Source organism: Erpetoichthys calabaricus, chromosome 3 (assembly GCF_900747795.2).
Source record: "Erpetoichthys calabaricus chromosome 3, fErpCal1.3, whole genome shotgun sequence".
NCBI classification, from domain to species: Eukaryota; Metazoa; Chordata; class Cladistia; order Polypteriformes; family Polypteridae; genus Erpetoichthys; species Erpetoichthys calabaricus.
Genome location: NC_041396.2, coordinates 290,687,069 through 290,708,058, shown reverse-complemented (window position 1 = coordinate 290,708,058; position 20,990 = coordinate 290,687,069). Strand labels below are relative to the sequence as shown.

The 20,990-nt window shown below is 43.6% G+C and overlaps 1 protein-coding gene across 1 annotated transcript in view; it reads left to right on the top strand.

Moving 5' to 3' along the window:
- LOC114649085 (sterol O-acyltransferase 2-like) overlaps positions 1-20,990 on the top strand; it is a 93,447-nt gene that overhangs the window by 46,760 nt on the left and 25,697 nt on the right. Inside the window, exons 6-10 of the mRNA XM_028798513.2 lie at positions 8,640-8,747; positions 10,585-10,867; positions 11,008-11,083; positions 12,132-12,216; positions 18,443-18,488. Coding sequence (XP_028654346.1) covers positions 8,640-8,747; positions 10,585-10,867; positions 11,008-11,083; positions 12,132-12,216; positions 18,443-18,488 — 598 coding nt within the window. The remainder of the gene's footprint in view (positions 1-8,639; positions 8,748-10,584; positions 10,868-11,007; positions 11,084-12,131; positions 12,217-18,442; positions 18,489-20,990) is intronic.

The window sequence follows — 20,990 nt, the reverse complement described above, 5'->3', positions numbered from 1 at the left end:
TTCAATAATTAAGAAGTGTGTCCCAATACTTTTGTCCATATAGTGTGTATGTGTGTATATACACAGTATATACAGTGCATCCAGAAAGTATTCACAGTGCATCACTTTTTCCACCTTTGTTATGTTACAGCCTTATTCCAAAATTGATTCAATTCATTTTTTTCCTCAGAATTCTACACACAACACCCCATAATGACAAAGTGAAAAAAGTTTACTTGAGATTTTTGCAAATTTATTAATAATAAAAAAACTGAGAAATCCCCTGTACATAAGTATTCACAGCCTTTGCTCAATACTTTGTTGATGCACCTTTGGCAGCAATTCCAGCCTCAAGTCTTTTTGAATATGATGCCACAAGCTTGGCACACCTATCCTTGGCCAGTTTCACCCATTCCTCTTTGCAGCACCTCTCGAGCTCCATCAGGTTGGATGGGAAGCGTCGGTGCACAGCCATTTTAAGATCTCTCCAGAGATGTTCAATCAGATTCAAGTCTGGGCTCTGGCTGGGCCACTCAAGGACATTCACAGAGTTGTCCTGAAGCCACTCCTTTGATATCTTGGCTGTGTGCTTAGGGTCGTTGTCCTGCTGAAAGATGAACCGTCTCCCCAGTCTGAGGTTAAGAGCGCTCTGGAGCAGGTTTTCATCCAGGATGTCTGTGTGCATTGCTGCAGTCATCTTTCCCATTATCCTGACTAGTCTCCCAGTTCCTGCCGCTGAAAAACATCCCCACAGCATGATGCTGCCACCACCATGCTTCATTGTAGGGATGGTGCCAGGTTTCCTCCAAACGTGACGCCTGGCATTCACACCAAAGAGTTCTTTCTCATGGTCTGAGAGTCCTTCAGGTGCCTTTTGGCAAACTCCAGGCGGGCTGCCATCTGCCTTTTACTAAGTGGCTTCCGTCTGGCCACTCTACCATACAGGCCTGATTGGTAGATTGCTGCAGAGATGGTTGTCCTTCTGGAAGGTTCTCCTCTCTCCACGGAGGACCTCTGGAGCTCTGACAGAGTGACCATCGGGTACTTGGTCATCTCCCTGACTAAGGCCCTTCTCCCCTGATCGTTCAGTTTAGATGGCCGGCCAGGTCTAGGAAGAGTCCTGGTGGTTTCGAACTTCTTCCACTTATGGATGATGGAGGCCACTGTGCTCATTGGGACCTTCAAAGCAGCAGAACTTTTTCTGTAACCTTCCCCAGATTTGTGCCTCGAGACAATCCTGTCTCGGAGGTCTACAGACAATTCCTTTGACTTCATGCTTGGTTTGTGCTCTGACATGAACTGTCAACTGTGGGACCTTATATAGACAGGTGTGTGCCTTTCCAAATCATGTCCAGTCAACTGAATTTACCACAGGTGGACTCCAATTAAGCTGCAGAAACATCTCAAGGATGATCAGGGGAAACAGGATGCACCTGAGCTCAATTTCGAGCTTCACGGCAAAGGCTGTGAATACTTATGTACATGTGCTTTCTCAATTTTTTTATTTTTAATAAATTTGCAAAAACCTCAAGTAAACTTTTTTCACGTTGTCATTATGGGGTGTTGTGTGTAGAATTCTGAGGAAAAAAATGAATTTAATCCATTTTGGAATAAGGCTGTAACATAACAAAAGGTGGAAAAAGTGATGGGCTGTGAATACTTTCCAGATGCACTGTATACAGCTGAAGGCCACTATCAGAGCAACATGGGCTCTCATAACACCTGAGCAGTGCCACAGACTGATCGACTCCATGCCACGCCGCATTGCTGCAGTAATCCAGGCCAAAGGAGCCCCAACTAAATATTGAGTGCTGTACATGCTCATACTTTTCATGTTCATACCTTTCAGTTGGCCAACATTTCTAAAAATCCTTCTTTTGCATTGGTCTTAATTGATATTCTAATTTTCCGAGATACTGAATTTGGGACGTTCATTAGTTGTCAGTTATAATCATCAACATTAAAAGAAATAAACATTTGAAATACATCAGTCTGTGTGTAATGAATGAATCTAATATACAAGTTTCACTTTCTGAATGGAATTAATGAAATAAATCAACTTTGTCATGATATTCTAATTTTATGACCAGCACCTGTATATATATATATATATATATATATATATATATATATATATATATATATATATAGTATATGTAGTATATACTTATATATATACACAATATATATAGTATATGTAGTATATACTTATATATATACACAATATATATAGTATATACTTTATACTTATATATATATACACAATATATATAGTATATACTTTATACAATATATATAGTATGTACTTATATATAATGTAGTGTGTGTATATATATATATATATATATATATATATATATATATATATATATATATATATATATATATAGTATAGTATATATTGTATGTGTGTGTATTGTAAGAAAGACACTATATTGTGTCTGACCCGACACAGACTGCACACGGAAGCACATATAAAAACCAAGAAATCATTTATTTTCTTCAGCTGGAGGGCATGTCTTCCCTGTGCCCCCCAGCCACAACACAGTCCCAAAGTAACACAAACACACCAAAGTAGAACACTCGGTTTCCCACCCTTGCCCCCCTGGTACATATGGTGCAGGGGTGTCCCGGCCAGGCATGGGCCCCGGCCATCCATCACAGTATATACATACTGTATGTGTGTGTATATATATATATATATATATATATATATATATATATATATATAATGTTGCATAGTTTACTGTCAAATAATGCAAAGAGACATGTCATCAGGGCTCATGCAGTAGAGGCTTCAGTTGTTTTGGAATGGTTTTTCATGATGGAATCCGAGAATCGCATCTCTTTTGAATAATTGTAGTTTTCTATAGATGTCCCTAATAACAACAAATAACAAATAATAACAAATCTGGACAGCACAGAATTGATTAGAGAATCATTTAATATGTAGTCGATGCCACAACCAATTATCATGGCCACTGGGCCAGTACGCTGTACTGGCACATACCGTCACCAAAAAAGCCCTGGCACTTGGTTTAAAGTAATAACAAATATCATATACAGAAAACCGCAGAGTTAGTTATAGTTCTTCTGATACGGCACCATAAAGAAGGCGGGGGTCGTTTGTCTTATTGGTAACACGGCCAGTATCATTATAAAGCAAACACAATTAAACCAGTAGCAGCAAAAGTACAAACTGTATTAATGAAAGAATCTTATTGAAAACATACTTCTGTAAAGGTACCGATGATGGTGAAGGTGAGACTTCAAGTCTGGGCACACGGCTGCTTGAAATGTCTTCAATCCACGGAGGTCTTGTCAGTTTCTTTGAGGACAAAGACATCTTGACTGGGTGATGATCTTCACTCCCCTGTTCTTCTTTCTTATTTCTGTTCCCTCGTATGCACAGCATGCATCCCACCTACAGAGCCTTGTCTTCCTGACCATTTCACAATGACATACTGTACATGCAAAACCAATCTTTTTCTTTTGGCTGCTTCCGTTAGGGGTTGCCACAGTGGATCATCTTCTTCCATATCGTCCTGTCCTTTCCATCTTATTCTGTTACACCCATCACCTGCATGTCCTCTCTCACCACATCCATAAACCTTCTCTTAGGCCAATGGTTCTCAAACTGTGGGGCGCGCCCCCCTGGGGGGGCGCTGAAGCTGTACAAGGCGGGCATCGAATAAATGAACAAGACATCAAAATTAATTTTTTACATCCATCCATCCATCCATTTTCCAACCCGCTGAATCCGAACACAGGGTCACGGGGGTCTGCTGGAGCCAATCCCAGCCAACACAGGGCACAAGGCAGGAACCAATCCTGGGCAGGGTGCCAACCCACCGCAGGACACACACAAACACACCCACACACCAAGCACACACTAGGGCCAATTTAGAATCGCCAATCCACCTAACCTGCATGTCTTTGGTATGTGGGAGGAAACCGGAGCGCCCGGAGGAAACCCACGCAGACACGGGGAGAACAGGCAAACTCCACGCAGGGAGGACCCGGGAATCGAACCCAGGTCCCCAGATCTCCCAACTGCGAGGCAGCAGCGCTACCCACTGCGCCACCGTGCCGCCCTAATTTTTTACATTTTTATTTCAAATTTAAATTTGCAAGCATATAATCGCAACGAATGCATTATAACTAAAATTAAAATAAAACATTTCTAAGGCATAGATCTAATGACTAATTCCGAGCAGCGCCGCTGCTGCTGCTTTTATAGTCGTGTATTTTCAATCCAGAAAGTTCGAGATGTATCGGTATCTGTCTCGAACTTTCGGGTAACAGTAGATCAGGTGATAATGCGACGCGACTGCACCACATTGGCAGCATAGCCAATATTGCCAAATTGAGTTAAATAATTTACTGCGTATTGGGTTATTTTCATGATACAACTAACAGCGATATAATATTTGTCGGATGAAAATATGTTCGTCTCGTGCAGATTGACTTCATCGGTGTCCTCGTTTACAAGATTTTTAAAAATTAAAACATATTTAATCGTTTCTTAACATAAAAAAATAATTAAATAAGAATAAATCATTTATTCTGTGTTTTTGGGATTAGAATTACTACCAAAAACCACACAAGGCATTTTAACAGTTATTATAGCACTTTAAAAAAAATAAATAAATAAAAAAAAAAATAAAAAAAATGCAAATATTTCATTGAAGTTAGCCGAACACATGCAAATCTTATGGAAGTAAAAATGATAGGATACCGCGACACTGCACGAGTATCATACCTTTATTAGTTGTATCATGGGTTATTCTCATCTGTCTTATATTATGCAGGGGGCACAAAATTATTCCAGGTAGAAAAGGGGGGGTGTGAAATACGAAAGTTTGAGAACCGCTGTCTTAGGCCTTCCCCTTCTCCTCTTCCCTGACAGCTCTATCCTTAGAACCCTTGTCTCATTATACCCAGCATCTCTCCTCTGCACATGTCCAAACCAACACAATCTTGCCTCTCTGACTTTGTCTCCCAACAGTCCAACTTGAGCTGACCCTATAATGTCCTCATTTCTTCATTGCTTGCAGGTGCAGAGTGATGTAACAAGTTCTCAGGTAAAATACAAATACAAACAGACAGTAAAACAAAGTGGGTTGAAACTGAAAAACATAAAGGAATCCCAGAAGTATCTGCCCATTAACTGATTGTTGAAAACAAAAACTCTAGCCAGCAGCATCTCCCTAATGCACAACATGGACCCACATGCAAATGCAGGCCTTTTGGTATAATAGGGATGCCTCAGCCTCAGTCAAAATAAAAGGTCAAAACAGTAGAAACAAAAGATAAAAAAAACAACTAAAGACACCACGGAGTTGCATTCTCAGTATTCAGCTGTGACACTTACTGCCAGTGCTACACTGTAAAGCCTCTACATCTCTACTTGGAAGACTTGTAATTTAACAATTTAATATTATCTTGTATATACTATTCATGGTGGGATGCCAGCTGGCCAAAGCCATCAGAACTTTGCCATTGTCAGACATTATCATGATCACTCTATTGATATTCGGAAGTACTTTTTCTTTATTACATTTGCCATTAGATAAGGTTATATATATTTTATTTGTAATCAACGCTTGTTTTGTTCACATCTTCTTCTTTCAGCTGCTCCTGTTAGGGGTTGCCACAGCAGATCATCTTCTTCCATATCTTCCTTGTTCCGTTACACCCATCACCTGCATGTCCTCTCTCACCACATCCATAAACCTTCTCTTAGGCCTTCCTCTGTTCCTCTTCCCTGGCAGCTCTATCCTTAGCATCCTTCTCCCTATATACCCAGCATCTCTCCTCTGCACATGTCTAAACCAACACAATCTCACCTCTCTGACTTTGTCTTCCAACCGTCCCACCTGAGCTGACCCTCTAATGTCCTCATTTCTAATCCTATCCAACCTCGTCACACCCAATGCAAATCTTAGCATCTTTAACTCTGCCACCTCCAGTTCTGTCTCCTGCTTTTTGGTCAGTGCCACCATCTCTAACCCATATAACATAGCTGGTCTCACTACCGTCCTGTAGACCTTCCTTTTCACTCTTGCTGATATCCGTCTGTCACAAATCACTCCTGACACTCTTCTCCACTCACTCCACCCTGCCTGCACTCTTTTTCACTTCTCTTCCTCAATCCCCATTACTCTGTACTGTTGATCCCAAGTATTTAAACTCATCCACCTTCACCAACTCTACTCCCTCATCCTCACCACCCCACTGACCTCCCTCTCATTTACAAACATGTTTTCTGTTCTCTTTCCCAGGCTGATGTGCCTTCTGATCCTAATTACCTCGGGCTAATACATTTCAAAAATATATCCAGCAATCTGTTTTTTTTGGATTCTAAAAGATTGATGTAAAAGATGCAAATCAGTAAATATAGAAGATTTAAAAGATGCTGTGTACGGGTGAAAGAAACACAGGGTGAGTCCAAAGAAGTATTGGGGTGTCAGTTGGGTCACCCCTTTTTAATTCCAATGGCAGGTTTAATCAAAACAGGTCTACGAGAGCACAAAGCAAAACACAAAGAGCCTTCTTGACTTCTCAAACTGTCAGCTCATAAGAGCGGGTCTGAATGGCAGATCTCCATCTTACATTAAATCTGGGATCAAGTGAGATGCCGCCATTTGGGGTTGTTGAGTTTTTATAGGCCTCCGGCCAGAAGGAGTGGAGTCTTCACCCTCAAGGGTTGTCTTCTATACTACACATATGTACTGTAAATGTAAACTTGTCATTGTGACTTGGTGCTTTGAGAAAAATGGCCATTTCTGGAATAATTAGCTGCATCCAACCTGGGGAAAAAAATGGGACGTTTGCCGAGAAGGGGAGTCAGAATGGAAGGACAGCAACGGACTGGCATTCTGTCTGGGTTGGGTATGGGACCCTTACCCGGATAGGAGCAGTGAGGGAAGGCTCCTAATTTGGAATACATTTATCCCCTATCTGCTAAATGCGGACACCTGCAGGGCATGATGGGAGTTTTAGTTCTTGTGAGTCAGCCCTGCTGAGTCCCATAGGTACCACTAAGCTGAACCGTGGGGATTCATGATCCCTGTTTTTCGGGGCTTCTGCTTCACCCAGAAGTGCTTGTATCGAGTTATGTTCTGCTGCCAGAAGTACTCTCACTTCCAACATAAAAGGTGGCCATCCAGCCTTCTGCAGTGCAGTCAGACTCGGGAGGAAGGAAGGCAACACTCAATGGAGGGAGGGGGACAAAGAGAGAGGGGAAGAGAAGGAAGGAAGGAAGAAGGATTTCATCATAATTCTGCTTGTGCAACCTTCTTGAGGTATTTTGATATTAAAAACTTCTGTTTTGAACCTGTGACCTCATTTGTGTTGGTGCCCAGGGTTTGGGGCTCCATGTCTGTCATACTGTGTATTGAAAAATGTGCAGTTGGTAGTGTAAAGCTTATTAGTAACATTAAGAAGTGTATGTTAGCAGACATCTCTGGAAATTTAGATTCACGGTACAGTAATTGTAGAATTGACATGCAACACGGTGGCTCAGTGGTTACACCGCTGCACCAAACGCTCCAGAAAACCACAGCATCTTCAAAGCCCAGACTGGCCACTTCTGCCTTAGTCATCCCCAAGTGTCCGCATCAGTTTTCTTTGTACATTCCCTTCCAGGGTTTGTTCCTGCCTTGCACCCTATGCTTGTTGGGATAGGCGCCAGGACCCCCCATGACTCTGGTCTGGATTAAGTAGATTAGAAAATGGTATGACATGACACCCAAGATTTAATTATGTCAACACAGACAGTGCCCAGGCTGCACTATTTTATTTTTGGCACAAACTTAAAAATGATAATAGCTGGTGAGTTTAAAGCACTTACCTTGAGAAAGTAATCACTGGGGAAAGGTGTTAGATAAAATCAAGTTGATCCCAAGAAATAAAATATATGTATGAAGTGTGAAGCAACTATTCTGTACTCACCCTGTAAGCCATCTTGCTATGTTGCTTCCAAAGGAAAGGCGCTATATAAAATGTGCTCTTAGGAATTTGTTGAAAATTTGTGACAGCCTGTGTCCTTGAAATAACATTGTTTCTCACTGCAATCATAAAAAGAAAATCTGCACAAAGGATGTGAACTTCGATTTTAAAAAAACGTCCTCATACTTCCCATCCCCTCTCCAGATCCCCCACTGCACCCTAGCAGAATCTTTCCATTTTTCTTGACCTATACTGTAGTACACAGTGTACCTCCTTGTCCCTTCACATGTCCTAACAAATGAAAACGGGGTCCTCAGTGCTAAAACAATTCGGGACAGGGAATGGCAGCTCTTCACACTCTTCAGAAATAAAAATCAAGTAGTTAGGGATTTTGCATGTTCTCCCCGTGTCTGCGTGGGTTTCCTCCCACAGTCCAAAGACATGCAGGTCAGGTGGATTGGCGATTCTAAATTGGCCCTAGTGTGTGCTTGGTGTGTTTGTGTGTGTCCTGCGGTGGGTTGGCACCCTGCTCGGGATTGGTTCCTGCCTTGTGCCCTGTGTTGGCTGGGATTGGCTCCAGCAGACCCCTGTGACCCTGTGTTCGGATTCAGCAGGTTGGAAAATGGATGGATGGATAGTTGGGGATTTTGTTCACTTTTCTGGCTGGCGCCTCAGTGATTTGTGTTTCCCATGTGCTTCCTTTCTAGTGAGTTGTTTGAAATCAACCATTTCAAGACCATCTACCATATGTTCATTGCCATTCTCTGCGTGTTCATCATCAGCACCTTGGCGGTGGACTTCATTGATGAAGGCAGGTAAGAGGAGTAGGAGTTACGGCATTTGAGTGGGCTCTTCTGTTAATGTCTGATGTCGTTATTAACTTGGGCTGTCAAACAGTTCCATTAATTCTGCCTTAGGTGTTTAGTTATTTATTATATCTACAACATCAATCCTTGTACAACCTTCAACATCGATCCTACTAAATGGGAACAGACAGCTCAGGACAAAACCAAATGGAGATCAGCTGTCAAGAAAGGGGCTCAATCTTATGAAACCAGCAGGACCGCGGCAGCTGAACAATGCAGACAAGCCAGAAAAAACAGCATTAGACCATTGTCTGCCGCAACCATTCCCTGTCCGCATTGCCAGAGACTATTCCAAGCACACATCGGACTAGTAAGCCACCTATGCACCCACCCAGACCCACCCCACCCCACCCTTAACCAGATGACTTGATGGTCCTTGTCGATTCGACGGACGAATGAACGAACGAACATATCTATCTATCTATCTATCTATCTATCTATCTATCTATCTATCTATCTATCTATCTATCTATCTATCTATCTATCTATCTATCTATCTATCTATCTATCTATCTATCTATCTATCTATCTATCTATCTATCTATCTATCTATCTATCTATCTATCTATCTCTATCTATCTATCTATCTATCTATCTATGTATGTCACACACTTGTCCCATGTGAAGGTAATGTGTGAGAATAGTCAGACCCCACTGGGTAACGTGTCTCAGTCCCATATCTTCAGCTAACTTATGTATGCTGTGATCCATTTTGCAATAAACCGCATTCATGGACAAAAGTCGAGTTGAACTTTTATGGATTGCAGTCTGTCGTAGATTTTGCAGCCTAACGTTTGAGTTTTTAACAGCTCCTTTTTGGAGCACCCGAAAGTTCTCCAGATGTCCCATGATCACCTTCCAGCAGCACTTCCGGGTGTTGCTTCATTCCTGCCACGAAGGGCTCTGCCATTTACACAGCTCCCCCCTGGTCACATCCACGAAACCCAACAGGGCTGCAGCAAACTCCCATGAAACCCTGTGCAAATCCGTGGTACAGCAGCAACCCTGGGGGGCTGCCACCTAGCATCCCGAGAGAGATAATGTCTTGAGCCCACTCTCTCCCCCGGTCCTTCCATCATATAGGCATCCTAGCCGGGCAAGGGCCCTGGCCGTCCGCCACAATCCTCTCATGTGTGAGCCTTCCACCAAGTGCATTCCTGTAAAGCCTGCTTCGCAGACTCTGTCATTGTTTTCGAGGCGCTTTGCTCACCTCCTGTCCTCTTTTATACTTCCAGTCTTTGAAGATGACTCTCAGTGTGCCTCCTATGCCTTTAATTCTCCTTGTGTATCTCACACTTCCTCTTTTGGGTGCATCACCAAAGCCAAACTGACCAATCAGATTGCTTGGAGGAATTAGACACACACCCACACACACCCACCCACACAGAGATCTTCAAATTTTATTATACAGTAAATTATTGACAATGTTAGGTTCTAGTTTTGATAACTTTGATAACTTTAAACAAGGTTCTGCTTCTAACTTCAGCCTTGTCTTGTCAACTCTGTCTGAAACAACAGCTTTCTGCTGATTCTCACAGACATATTGCCGAGTCTTGTGGAAAGAGAAGTGAAGGCCATTATAATCGTAATGATCCCATATTTAATGTCCATTGTTTTGGAATGGGATGTCCAACAAGTTCCTAAAGGTGTGATGGTCAGGTGCCCACAACCTATAACCATATAATGTTGGTTTATGCACATAATTGCTTTTGTTATGTTAAATAATCTAACAGTGATGGTCTGCTTAACTGACGTTACACCAAAGACATTTCTGTTCTTTTTCTAGACTCGTGCTGGAGTTTGATCTCTTGGTTTATGCCTTTGGGAAGTTCTCAACAGTCATTTATGCCTGGATTTGCATGTTCCTCTACACCCTCATTGTCCCATACATGGCCTTGTGTTTCTGGGGCAGTTACTACCCATCAACTAAGTTCCACAGTTTATTCACCATCGTGGTTGGCATCCTTGGTTTGACCTGCCAGCTGTGCATCCTGGGAATTTATCCAATTTACACAGTGATTCAAGGTCAGCTGCCACCTGCCTCACGGTTCATCGTCATCCTGGAACAGGTAACAGGTTGTTTAATTTAATTTTTATTTGGACCAAATCGAGGATAATTGTTGGGCACCTGAATAGGCAGTGACAAGGCATTCCTATGGGTTGTCATGTTAGTATTTTTGCAGTATTGAATCTTTTCTTCCCTCTTTAGATCCGATTTATGATGAAAAGTTATTCCTTCATTCGTGAAACTGTGCCCAAGTTCATCTCTGCCAAGACAAAGCAAGGTGAGTTAACTGGAACCTGAAAAGCAACCGTTGCTGATTTACGTCAGGTAAACACCAATTTTGAATGCCAGGGCATAGTTGGCAATTTTTGTTTCCTTCAGCTACCAGAGAACAAGGTGGGAGAAATGGGGGACATTTTGATTGGATAATTTATAATCCACAGTACTTAAACTCTCAAACTCTTGTTGGGGAAGATGATGCTAGAGATGTGGAAGAGGGAGAGCTCAGGACCAAAGATTATTTGGACTGTCATTGCCTAGATTACTTTTTTAATTGCTTTGTTTTTTGTATGGCACATTGGTCAATAGAAATTGATTTTAAATATGTGTTAAAATGGTTTGCTGTTATAGAATTATAAATTTAAGCAAATATCTTTTAACCCTTAAACCGCCACATACTTGGGGGGGTTAATGCACCCCGGGACGCCAAATACTTTTTTATTGCACTTTTTAAGAAAATGTCACAATTCACCAAGAAAAAGTGACATTTTTTTCATACAAGGAGCATCACAATTACTGCAACACTGATCATTTTACACACTGCCAATGAACTGTAAAAAAAAAAAACTACTAGAACAATATGTACAAGGTGCAACTGACGCCATGGATGAAATTCAGTAAATCACCTGCACTTGAACTGGCTGCACACAGAGGACAATGCTGACGCTGGCAGGCTAGTCCAGTGCAGCGGCTCAATCCCAGTGACGGTGATGCTAATTCACTGGGGGGGCACCAGTGGTCATGAGCTGGCTGCTTAACGAATGTACGGCACGGACTGACCAACTCCAGCGTGCTAGCAGATTGCATTGGGAAACGACTATAGCTGGTGGCGGTGGTTTAAGGGTTAAAATGGCATCCTGAGCAAAATAGCTTTTTGTGTAAGTATAAGATGTCATCTCTTTGTCTTGAGCTAAGCTTGTGGAGAATAGCAGTGGTCCCTGTAAGAATGGCTGGTCTTTGTGACTACCGACTTGCCAGTCATTGTCAGGCTTTGTACATTTTACCGGAAGAGTTAACGGACTTTAATCTTTTTAATTGTTTTTTTACAGATCAAATTATCGAACTTCCCAAGTTCTCCCAATATCTTTATTTCTTGTTTTGTCCAACACTGATATACCGAGATTCATACCCCAGGTGAGTAGCTGATGATGGATATACACAGTGGCTAAAAACGGACTGAAGCTGATTGACGCTGAGTGGTTTACAACGTTTACTGAATACGAAACCTTCCAGAGCTTTTCAAAGAGGAGTAATAGATGAAGTCCGTTAGCACCCTGTGGCCCCTTGGCTTCATGATGTGATGGTGATGCTGTCCTGGATCGCGCTATAAGCTCCTCCTTGCAGATCATTTTATTGTACAGTCTGTGCAGACATTAATGAGTTAAACCATAAACGATACCTGTCAAAAACAACTTTGTATCATTTTTGTAACCATTCGCCCCAACAGTTATTTATTATGGGCGCTGACATTTTGGAGTTGCAGATATGCAGCACACTGCCTATACTGTAGTGTTGAGCGAAACACTTAAGTTTCAAATCACACTAATATTTTTTTTCACTAGACGATTTTTCGATTGAGGAACTTTTGGGGTAGGAAACAAGGATTAGTCCTCCGTAAAGTCTCGTATACACTCCTGTCTTTACCTGTGTATTTTTCTGCAGCTGCCTAACACATGTAATGTGTGTGTTATAAAATTTGAGCAGAATCTCCTGTGACTTGTACCGCACACATCAAGGCACTATATAACCTGACATTCTGTTAGCCTTCTTAATGGCCTCATAGTGGCCACATGTTAACAGCTGCTATGCAGTTACCCAGTAAGATGACGAGGGAACAGGCAGAACACGCAACACAAATGGCCATCAAAACAACTGTATATACAGTAGGCAGTAGGTCAACGTCATCCATTTTTTTCATCATATGATGATTCAGATTCCTCCTGTGACTTGTACTCCACACATCAAGGCGCTATATAACCTGACATTCTGTTAGCCTTCTTAATGGCTTCTTAACACTGTCTGGCAGTTGATAGTGTCGAGTCCACCACAACTCCTAAATCCTCTCATAAGGTGGACTTTCGATTTTTCAGACCTTCCATTGTATATACAAACCTCAAATTTTTACTTCCTACATGTAATACTTTACACTTATTGCAAATCAGAATTTGCCCGTTTTGCTCATCACTGCTTGTAAGGTGACGAACATCTCACCAGTGACGTATGTGAAGGCCTGCATTGCCCGTTTCACCAAAACACTACGGCAAGGCAAGACATCGTTATTAAGCTCCAGTGAGTGTCTGAGACCCGCCATCATTTCTTTCTGGTCCTTACCTTGACGTTAGGCCCTAACCAGTGTATTGTTATAGCCAAGTTATAGCGGGGCTACATAGTAGTAATAGTGTTGTCAGTGTTAGTACCAAGTGCGTCTTGTTCCATCGTGTCGTTTGCTGTTTGTGTGTCAGTGAATGTCGTCCCCGTAAAGGGGGACGAATGATGGGAGGAGACCGCAGCCTCAACCCTATTAATCAATTACATCCATCACAGGACTATTTAAGCAATCAGGAGGGAACAGAAAAGGGAGGAAGGAGAGGAGAGAAGGAGACTTTTCATTTTCACAACCACAAGCCATTTGTACCTGCTGTATTCCATATTGTGCATTTTCATCCAGTTTGTTTTTCAATCTGCCGGACTTACTTCAATACCCTCAACACGAGAGACCCCGGGGTCAGACTTCATCATCCGCCACGCGCTGAGGATTCATGGTGAGGCTGCTCCATTTTGTTCCAGGAAATACAAACACTCCACGTATCGGTTAACTAGTCAGCTGCATTTCAGGACAATTATATATTCGGACTCAAGTTCACGACCATTCAGTTCTGTATTTCATTCAGTTTTTGTTATTTGTGTTGTTTGTTATATGTTACAAGGGCAAGGGAGTGTTTATTGTGTGTGTGTGTGTGTGTGTGTGTATATACTAGCAAAATATCCGCGCTTCGCAGCGGAGAAGTAGTGTGTTAAAGAGGTTATGTAAACATATATATACATATACATATATATACAGGTACATATATACATATATATATATATATATATATATATACATATACACATCCACATATATATTCATATATATATACACATACATATACACACATACATACACACACACATATACATATACACATACATACATACACATACATATATATATATACACACATACATACATACACACATATATATATATATATATATATATATATATATATATATATATATATATATACACACATACAGACACATATATATACATATACATATTTACATATCTACATATATATATACATATCTACAGTACATATATATACACATATATATACATATCTACATAAATACAGTATATATATATATATATATATATATATATATAGACATACTGTATATAGTTTCTTTTCAATAAAGTCAGGCGTTAGGCAAGTGTCATTGAATAGCAGCGCGTCATTGAAGAGCGGCGCTGCAAGTTTAGTTTCTTTTCAATAAAGTCAGGCGCGCTTTGCAGCGGCGAAGTTCTGCTTTTAAATTTTTATTAAGAAGAAAAGAAAACCTCCCCCACCATCGAAGCCAAGTCACCACCAGGTGGTGATCAGTTGACAGCTCCGCCCCTCTCTTCACCCGAGTGTCCAAGACATGTGGCCGCAAGTCAGACGACACGACCACAAAGTCGATCATCGAACTCAGGCCTAGGGTGTCCTGGTGCCAAGTGCACATATGAACACCCCTATGCTTGAACATGGTGTTCGTTATGGACAATCCGTGACGAGCACAGAAGTCCAATAACAAAACACCGCTCGGGTTTAGATCGGGGGGGCCATTCCTCCCAATCACGCCCTTCCAGGTCTCACTGTCATTGCCCACGTGAGCATTGAAGTCTCCCAGCAGAATGAGGGAGTCCCCAGAAGGTATGCCCTCTAGCACCCCCTCCAGGGACTCCAAAAAGGGTGGGTACTCCGAACTGCTGTTCGGTGCATACGCACAAACAACAGTTAGGACCCGTCCCCCCACCCGAAGGCGAAGGGAGGCTACCCTCTCGTCCACCGGGGTAAACCCCAATGTACAGGCTCCAAGTCGGGGGGCAATAAGTATACCCACACCCGCTCGGCGCCTCTCACCGGGGGCAACTCCAGAGTGGTACAGAGTCCAGCCCCTCTCAAGGAGATTGGTTCCAGAGTCCAAGCTGTGCGTCGAGGTGAGTCCGACTATATCTAGCCGGAACCTCTCAACTTCGCACACTAGCTCAGGCTCCTTCCCCTTCAGAGAGGTGACATTCCACGTCCCAAGAGCCAGCTTCTGTAGCCGAGGATCGGACCGCCAAGGTCCCCGCCTTCGGCCACCACCCAACTCACACTGCACCCGACCTCCTTGGCCCCTCCCATAGGTGGTGAGCCCAGGCGTGGTAGGCCCAAACGTGTTGTGAGGGTCTGCTGGGAACGTCTGGCAGAGCCCCCTGTGAGAAGTAGCTTCAACTCCCACCTCCGGCAGAACTTCGACCATGTCCCGAGGGAGGTGGGGGACATCGAGTCCGAATGGGCCATGTTCCGTGCCTCTATTGTTGAGGCGGCTGACCGGAGCTGTGGCCGTAAGGTGGTCGGTGCCTGTCGTGGCGGCAATCCCCGAACCCGTTGGTGGACACCGGTGGTGAAGGATGCCGTCAAGCTGAAGAAGGAGTCCTACAGGACCCTGGAGGCAGCTGATAGGTACCGGCAGGCCAAGCGGAATGCGGCTTTGGTGGTTGCTGAGGCAAAAACTCGGGCGTGGGAGGAGTTTGGGGAGGCCATGGAGAACGACTTTCGGACGGCTTCGAGGAGATTCTGGTCCACCATCCGGCGTCTCAGGAAGGGGAAGCAGTGCAGTGTCAACACTGTATATGGTGGGGATGGTGCGCTGCTGACCTCGACTCGGGACGTTGTGGGTCGGTGGGGGGAGTACTTCGAAGACCTCCTCAATCCCATTAACATGCCTTCCAATGAGGAAGCAGAGCCTGGGGACTCAGAGGTGGGCTCCCCCATCTCTGGGACTGAGGTCACCGAGGTGGTCAAAAAACTCCTTGGTGGCAGGGCCCCGGGGGTGGATGAGATACGCCCGGAGTTCCTCAAGGCTCTGGATGTTGTAGGACTGTCTTGGTTGACACGCCTCTGCAACATCGCATGGACATCAGGGACAGTGCCTCTGGATTGGCAGACTGGGGTGGTGGTCCCCCTCTTTAAGAAGGGGGACCGGAGGGTGTGTTCCAACTACAGAGGGATCACACTCCTCAGCCTCCCTGGAAAAGTTTATTCAGGGGTCCTGGAGAGGAGGGTCCGTCGGATAGTCGAGCCTCGGATTCAGGAGGAACAGTGTGGTTTTCGTCCTGGTCGCGGAACAGTGGACCAGCTCTATACCCTTAGCAGGGTCCTGGAGGGTGCATGGGAGTTTGCCCAACCAGTCTACATGTGTTTTGTGGACTTGGAAAAGGCATTCGACCGTGTCCCTCGGGGAATCCTGTGGGGGGTACTCCGAGAGTATGGGGTACCGGCCCCCCTGATAAGGGCTGTTCGGTCCCTGTACGATCGGTGCCAGAGCTTGGTCCGCATTGCCGGCAGTAAGTCGAACCCGTTTCCAGTGAGAGTTGGACTCCGCCAGGGCTGCGCTTTGTCACCGATTCTGTTCATAACTTTTATGGACAGAATTTCTAGGAGCAGCCAGGGCGTTGAGGGGGTCCGGTTTGGTGGGCTCAGGATTGGGTCACTGCTTTTTGCAGATGATGTTGTCCTGTTTGCTTCATCAGGCCGTGATCTTCAGCTCTCTCTGGATCGGTTCGCAGCCGAGTGTGAAGCGGCTGGAATGAGAATCAGCACCTCCAAATCCGAGACCATGGTCCTCAGCCGGAAAAGGGTGGAGTGCCCTCTCAGGGTTGGTAGCGAGATCCTGCTTCAAGTGGAGGAGTTCAAGTATCTCGGGATCTTGTTCACGAGTGAGGGAAGAATGGAGCGTGAGATCGACAGGCGGATCGGTGCGGCATCCGCAGTAATGCGGGCGCTGCATCGGTCTGTCGTGGTGAAAAAGGAGCTGAGCCGCAAGGCAAAGCTCTCAATTTACCAGTCAATCTATGTTCCTACCCTCACCTATGGTCATGAACTATGGGTAGTGACCGAAAGAACGAGATCGCGAATACAAGCGGCTGAAATGAGTTTCCTCCGCAGGGTGTCTGGGCTTTCCCTTAAAGATAGGGTGAGAAGCTCAGTCATCCGGGAGGGGCTCAGAGTAGAGCCGCTGCTCCTTCGCATCGAGAGGAGTCAGATGAGGTGGCTCGGGCATCTGATCAGGATGCCTCCTGGACGCCTCCCTGGTGAGGTGTTCCGGGCACGTCCAACCGGGAGGAGGCCCCGGGGAAGACCCAGGACACGCTGGAGGGACTATGTCTCTCGACTGGCCTGGGAACGCCTTGGGATTCTCCCGGAAGAGCTAGAAGAAGTGGCCGGGGAGAGGGAAGTCTGGGCATCTCTGCTCAAGCTGCTGCCCCCGCGACCCGACCTCGGATAAGCGGGAGACAATGGATGGATGGATGGAGAAAAGAAAACCTTTTTAAACTGAGGGAAAATATACCAATAACAATTTGTTAAGGATCTGTTTTTTAGTGAAGCTGTCTTTACACAGCTTCTCCGCTGTTTCTCAATTGTGTAATGAATGTTTTCTTCAGTGCTCTTTGTGGCTGTTCCTTGTTTTCAGTTCACATGATTATGTAGGAGGCATGATGACGCAATACGCGACTCCGCCTCCCACGGCCATCGACCTGCACTGAATTACAGTATATGGACAAAAAAGAGGTTCCAGTTATGACCATTACATGTACAATTTCGAAATGAAACCTGCTTAACTTTTGTAAGTAAGCTGTAAGGAATGAGCCTGCCAAATTTCAGCCTTCCACCTACACGGGAAGTTGGAGAATTAGTGATGAGTGAGTGAATGAGTGAGTGAGGGCTTTGCCTTTTATTAGTATAGATATATATGGCGTTGTTGCTTTGGTGGATGGATATATATATATATATATATATTTATTGTGCATTTTTTTTCTTGTTATTGCTCATTTAATATAATTAATTACCTATTTTTACATATCATCTGTTTTTTGCATGCTTGATTAAACTGTCGATTGTGGGGAAAATTTTCATTTGTTAGAGGTACGGCTTGTTATTTAGATTCGGCTCAGTAATTTATCCAGACCGCAGGTCTTGGAGGTGTAGCTGCCGGCCGGGTAAGGGGTCGGCCGTTACAAAGTTAAGGAGATTTGATATTTTTTATGTATTTTTTTTTGTTGTTGCAGAAATCCATACATCAGATGGGGATACGTTGCTGTAAACTTTGCACAGGTATGACATTTTTATTTGTATATTATAGAAGAGTCAGAAGAATACATGCTAAGTCAATCTCCCAGAGTACGTGGTGAGCCCGTGTCATGGTGAGGGCTCCTCAATGTTCTGTCTACAGTGGGATGCACAATGCTGGTGTGACAAATATGGATGACGACTGTCTCCTTACAGCACACGGGGTGAATCCGATCATAAAACAAAGTCATCCACACCATTACGTCACGATAAGGAACAACATTGGCAGGCTCACCTCCGCATCCATCCAGAAGCAGGAGCCATTTCATTGGTGACCAATGGCAAACGATGACACCGTAGAACACTGCCGAGCAAGGGGTCAGCCTGAATATAAAGCCATTGAGCAGCTCATAGTCTTGCCAGTCAGCCTCCATAGCACAGAGTGTTTGGCATAAAAGAACTCTAGAAAAACTATGCAAGAAAAAAGAAGCATATGAACCACCTGTCTTCAGTTACAATTAGGGCTGAGTGTTTCAAGTAAAAATGAACCCCCTTACCATTTGAATAACCCCCCCAGAAAAATGAGCCAAAAATAAAAACTTAAAATTTATTTCAGCAAGAAATAAATGTTATTATGTGTAAGAGAAGCATGTGAATGCCACATTGTCAATGTAAATACAGTCTGCCGAGTGTCCACTGCTGTACTGATGCAGATTTAGCACACGTCCTTCAAGTGACATGTTTTGAGATGGCCATTGACACACAGTCCCATGTCACGATCAGGACAGTAGAAGCGTGTTTCTTTGCACACTTTTCTTGTATTTTTTTCTGTTGCTTGCATATGAGGTTAGATTATCAGAGCTGGACTTGCACAATTGAAGCACCCCTTGTGTTATCGAGGCTCTCACAATACAACGCTACATCCTTCATGTGACATTTGTTTTTTTGAAGCAGTCACTAACACATAGCCTGACGTTGTAGTCGGGACAATAGATGCGTGTTTTTCTTTTTGCCCAATTTTTTTTTTCCAATTGCTTGGGAATGAAAAGGTAGAACATCAGTGCCTGATCCGCACTATCGACGCACCCCTTGTGTTATTGAGGCTATGGCAATACAAAGCTTAGTGACTTCCACATTTCCCTTGACACAAGCGTTGACTGTTGCCACATTGTGAACAGTGCTTAGCAGGCTAATGTCTTGCTTGTCCTTACATTTGATCGCAATTCTGCCCCTAAAAACTCCGAGGTATGCGAAAAAGAGAACTTCCCCTCTAGGATTAATACGGTATTCCAATTATTCTGACTGCTGTTACATTACAGTAAAGCTTCATGAGACCGAATTCAATGGGCATACGTGTATCATAGTGGTTCGGTGGTACAGTGCCGTTATATGCATCAATTTCTGTATTTAACCCCCTGATGACCACCCCTATCTCTCAATTCAGGCAATGTTTCAATTTCAGTTCATTCTAAAACTGTCCTTCATTTACCATTGTATTTTTTTGTTGGTGGCTCCACCCCACTCATGAATAGTAATGAGTTACCATAAAGTGTCACCTCTTACTGGCTAACTAAAAAGATTACAATATGCAAACTTTCAAGGCAACTCAGGCCCCTTCTTCAGGCAAAGATGTAAACATTACATCTTAAACATTACATTACATCTTAAACATCTTAAACATTACATCTTTGCCTGAAGAAGGGGCCTGAGTTGCCTCGAAAGCCTGCATATTGTAATCTTTATAGTTAGCCAATAAAAGGTGTCAGTTTGCTTGACTTCTCACTGCATTCATAATGGCTAACACGGTACAACACCCTCATAATACAAAAAGTGCCAGATAGCATAGACATTTTTTGTTGTTTTTGCAGCTTGATGTTATTTCACCCACTAGATGGCAGCAGAGTGCTGTCCTGAGACTATAAAGCATATCATTACACGTCACCCCAAGCCTGACTCTGGTGTAACCGTAATCGCATGGTGTTCTGAGCCCAAGTCCTGCTCATAGTTAATGCCAAGGAGGTTGAAGTCAGGGCGGCTGCACCATTGACCTAATTACCTCTTCCTTGGTCATTGCCCATGGCCTTTCATTCCTCATTATGTTAATGCTTCCAAACTACTGGAGAGTCCCTGAAAGTGGGGACTTTTACCTTTATATCAAATAGAACTGGGTAGCTTTGTTGGGCTGAATGGCCTTGTTTTATTATGAAACAGTAACGGCGCACTGCGCAATATCGTGCAGTGAATACACTTGACAGTTTCCATCCTCTTTCTCTGTCTCTGTTTAGCACTCATTTGCTCAGAGGTTGATGCGATTGCTGCTTCCTGAGCAGCTCTTCTGTTCTCCACCCTAGCGGCCCGCTTGTTCTCTTCTTTCGTGTTAAAACTGATTAATTCAAAGTTTGTGTTGCAATTTCTTAGTACGTTTTCTTTAATTTTTCACTTAAGCTGGCACTGAAGTCTTCAATCTGCTCTCATGAATGATTTAAGATATGAAGAGGTAGGGGCGAAGGTGGTATGGATGAGAACGGCACCCATACGTATGCACCG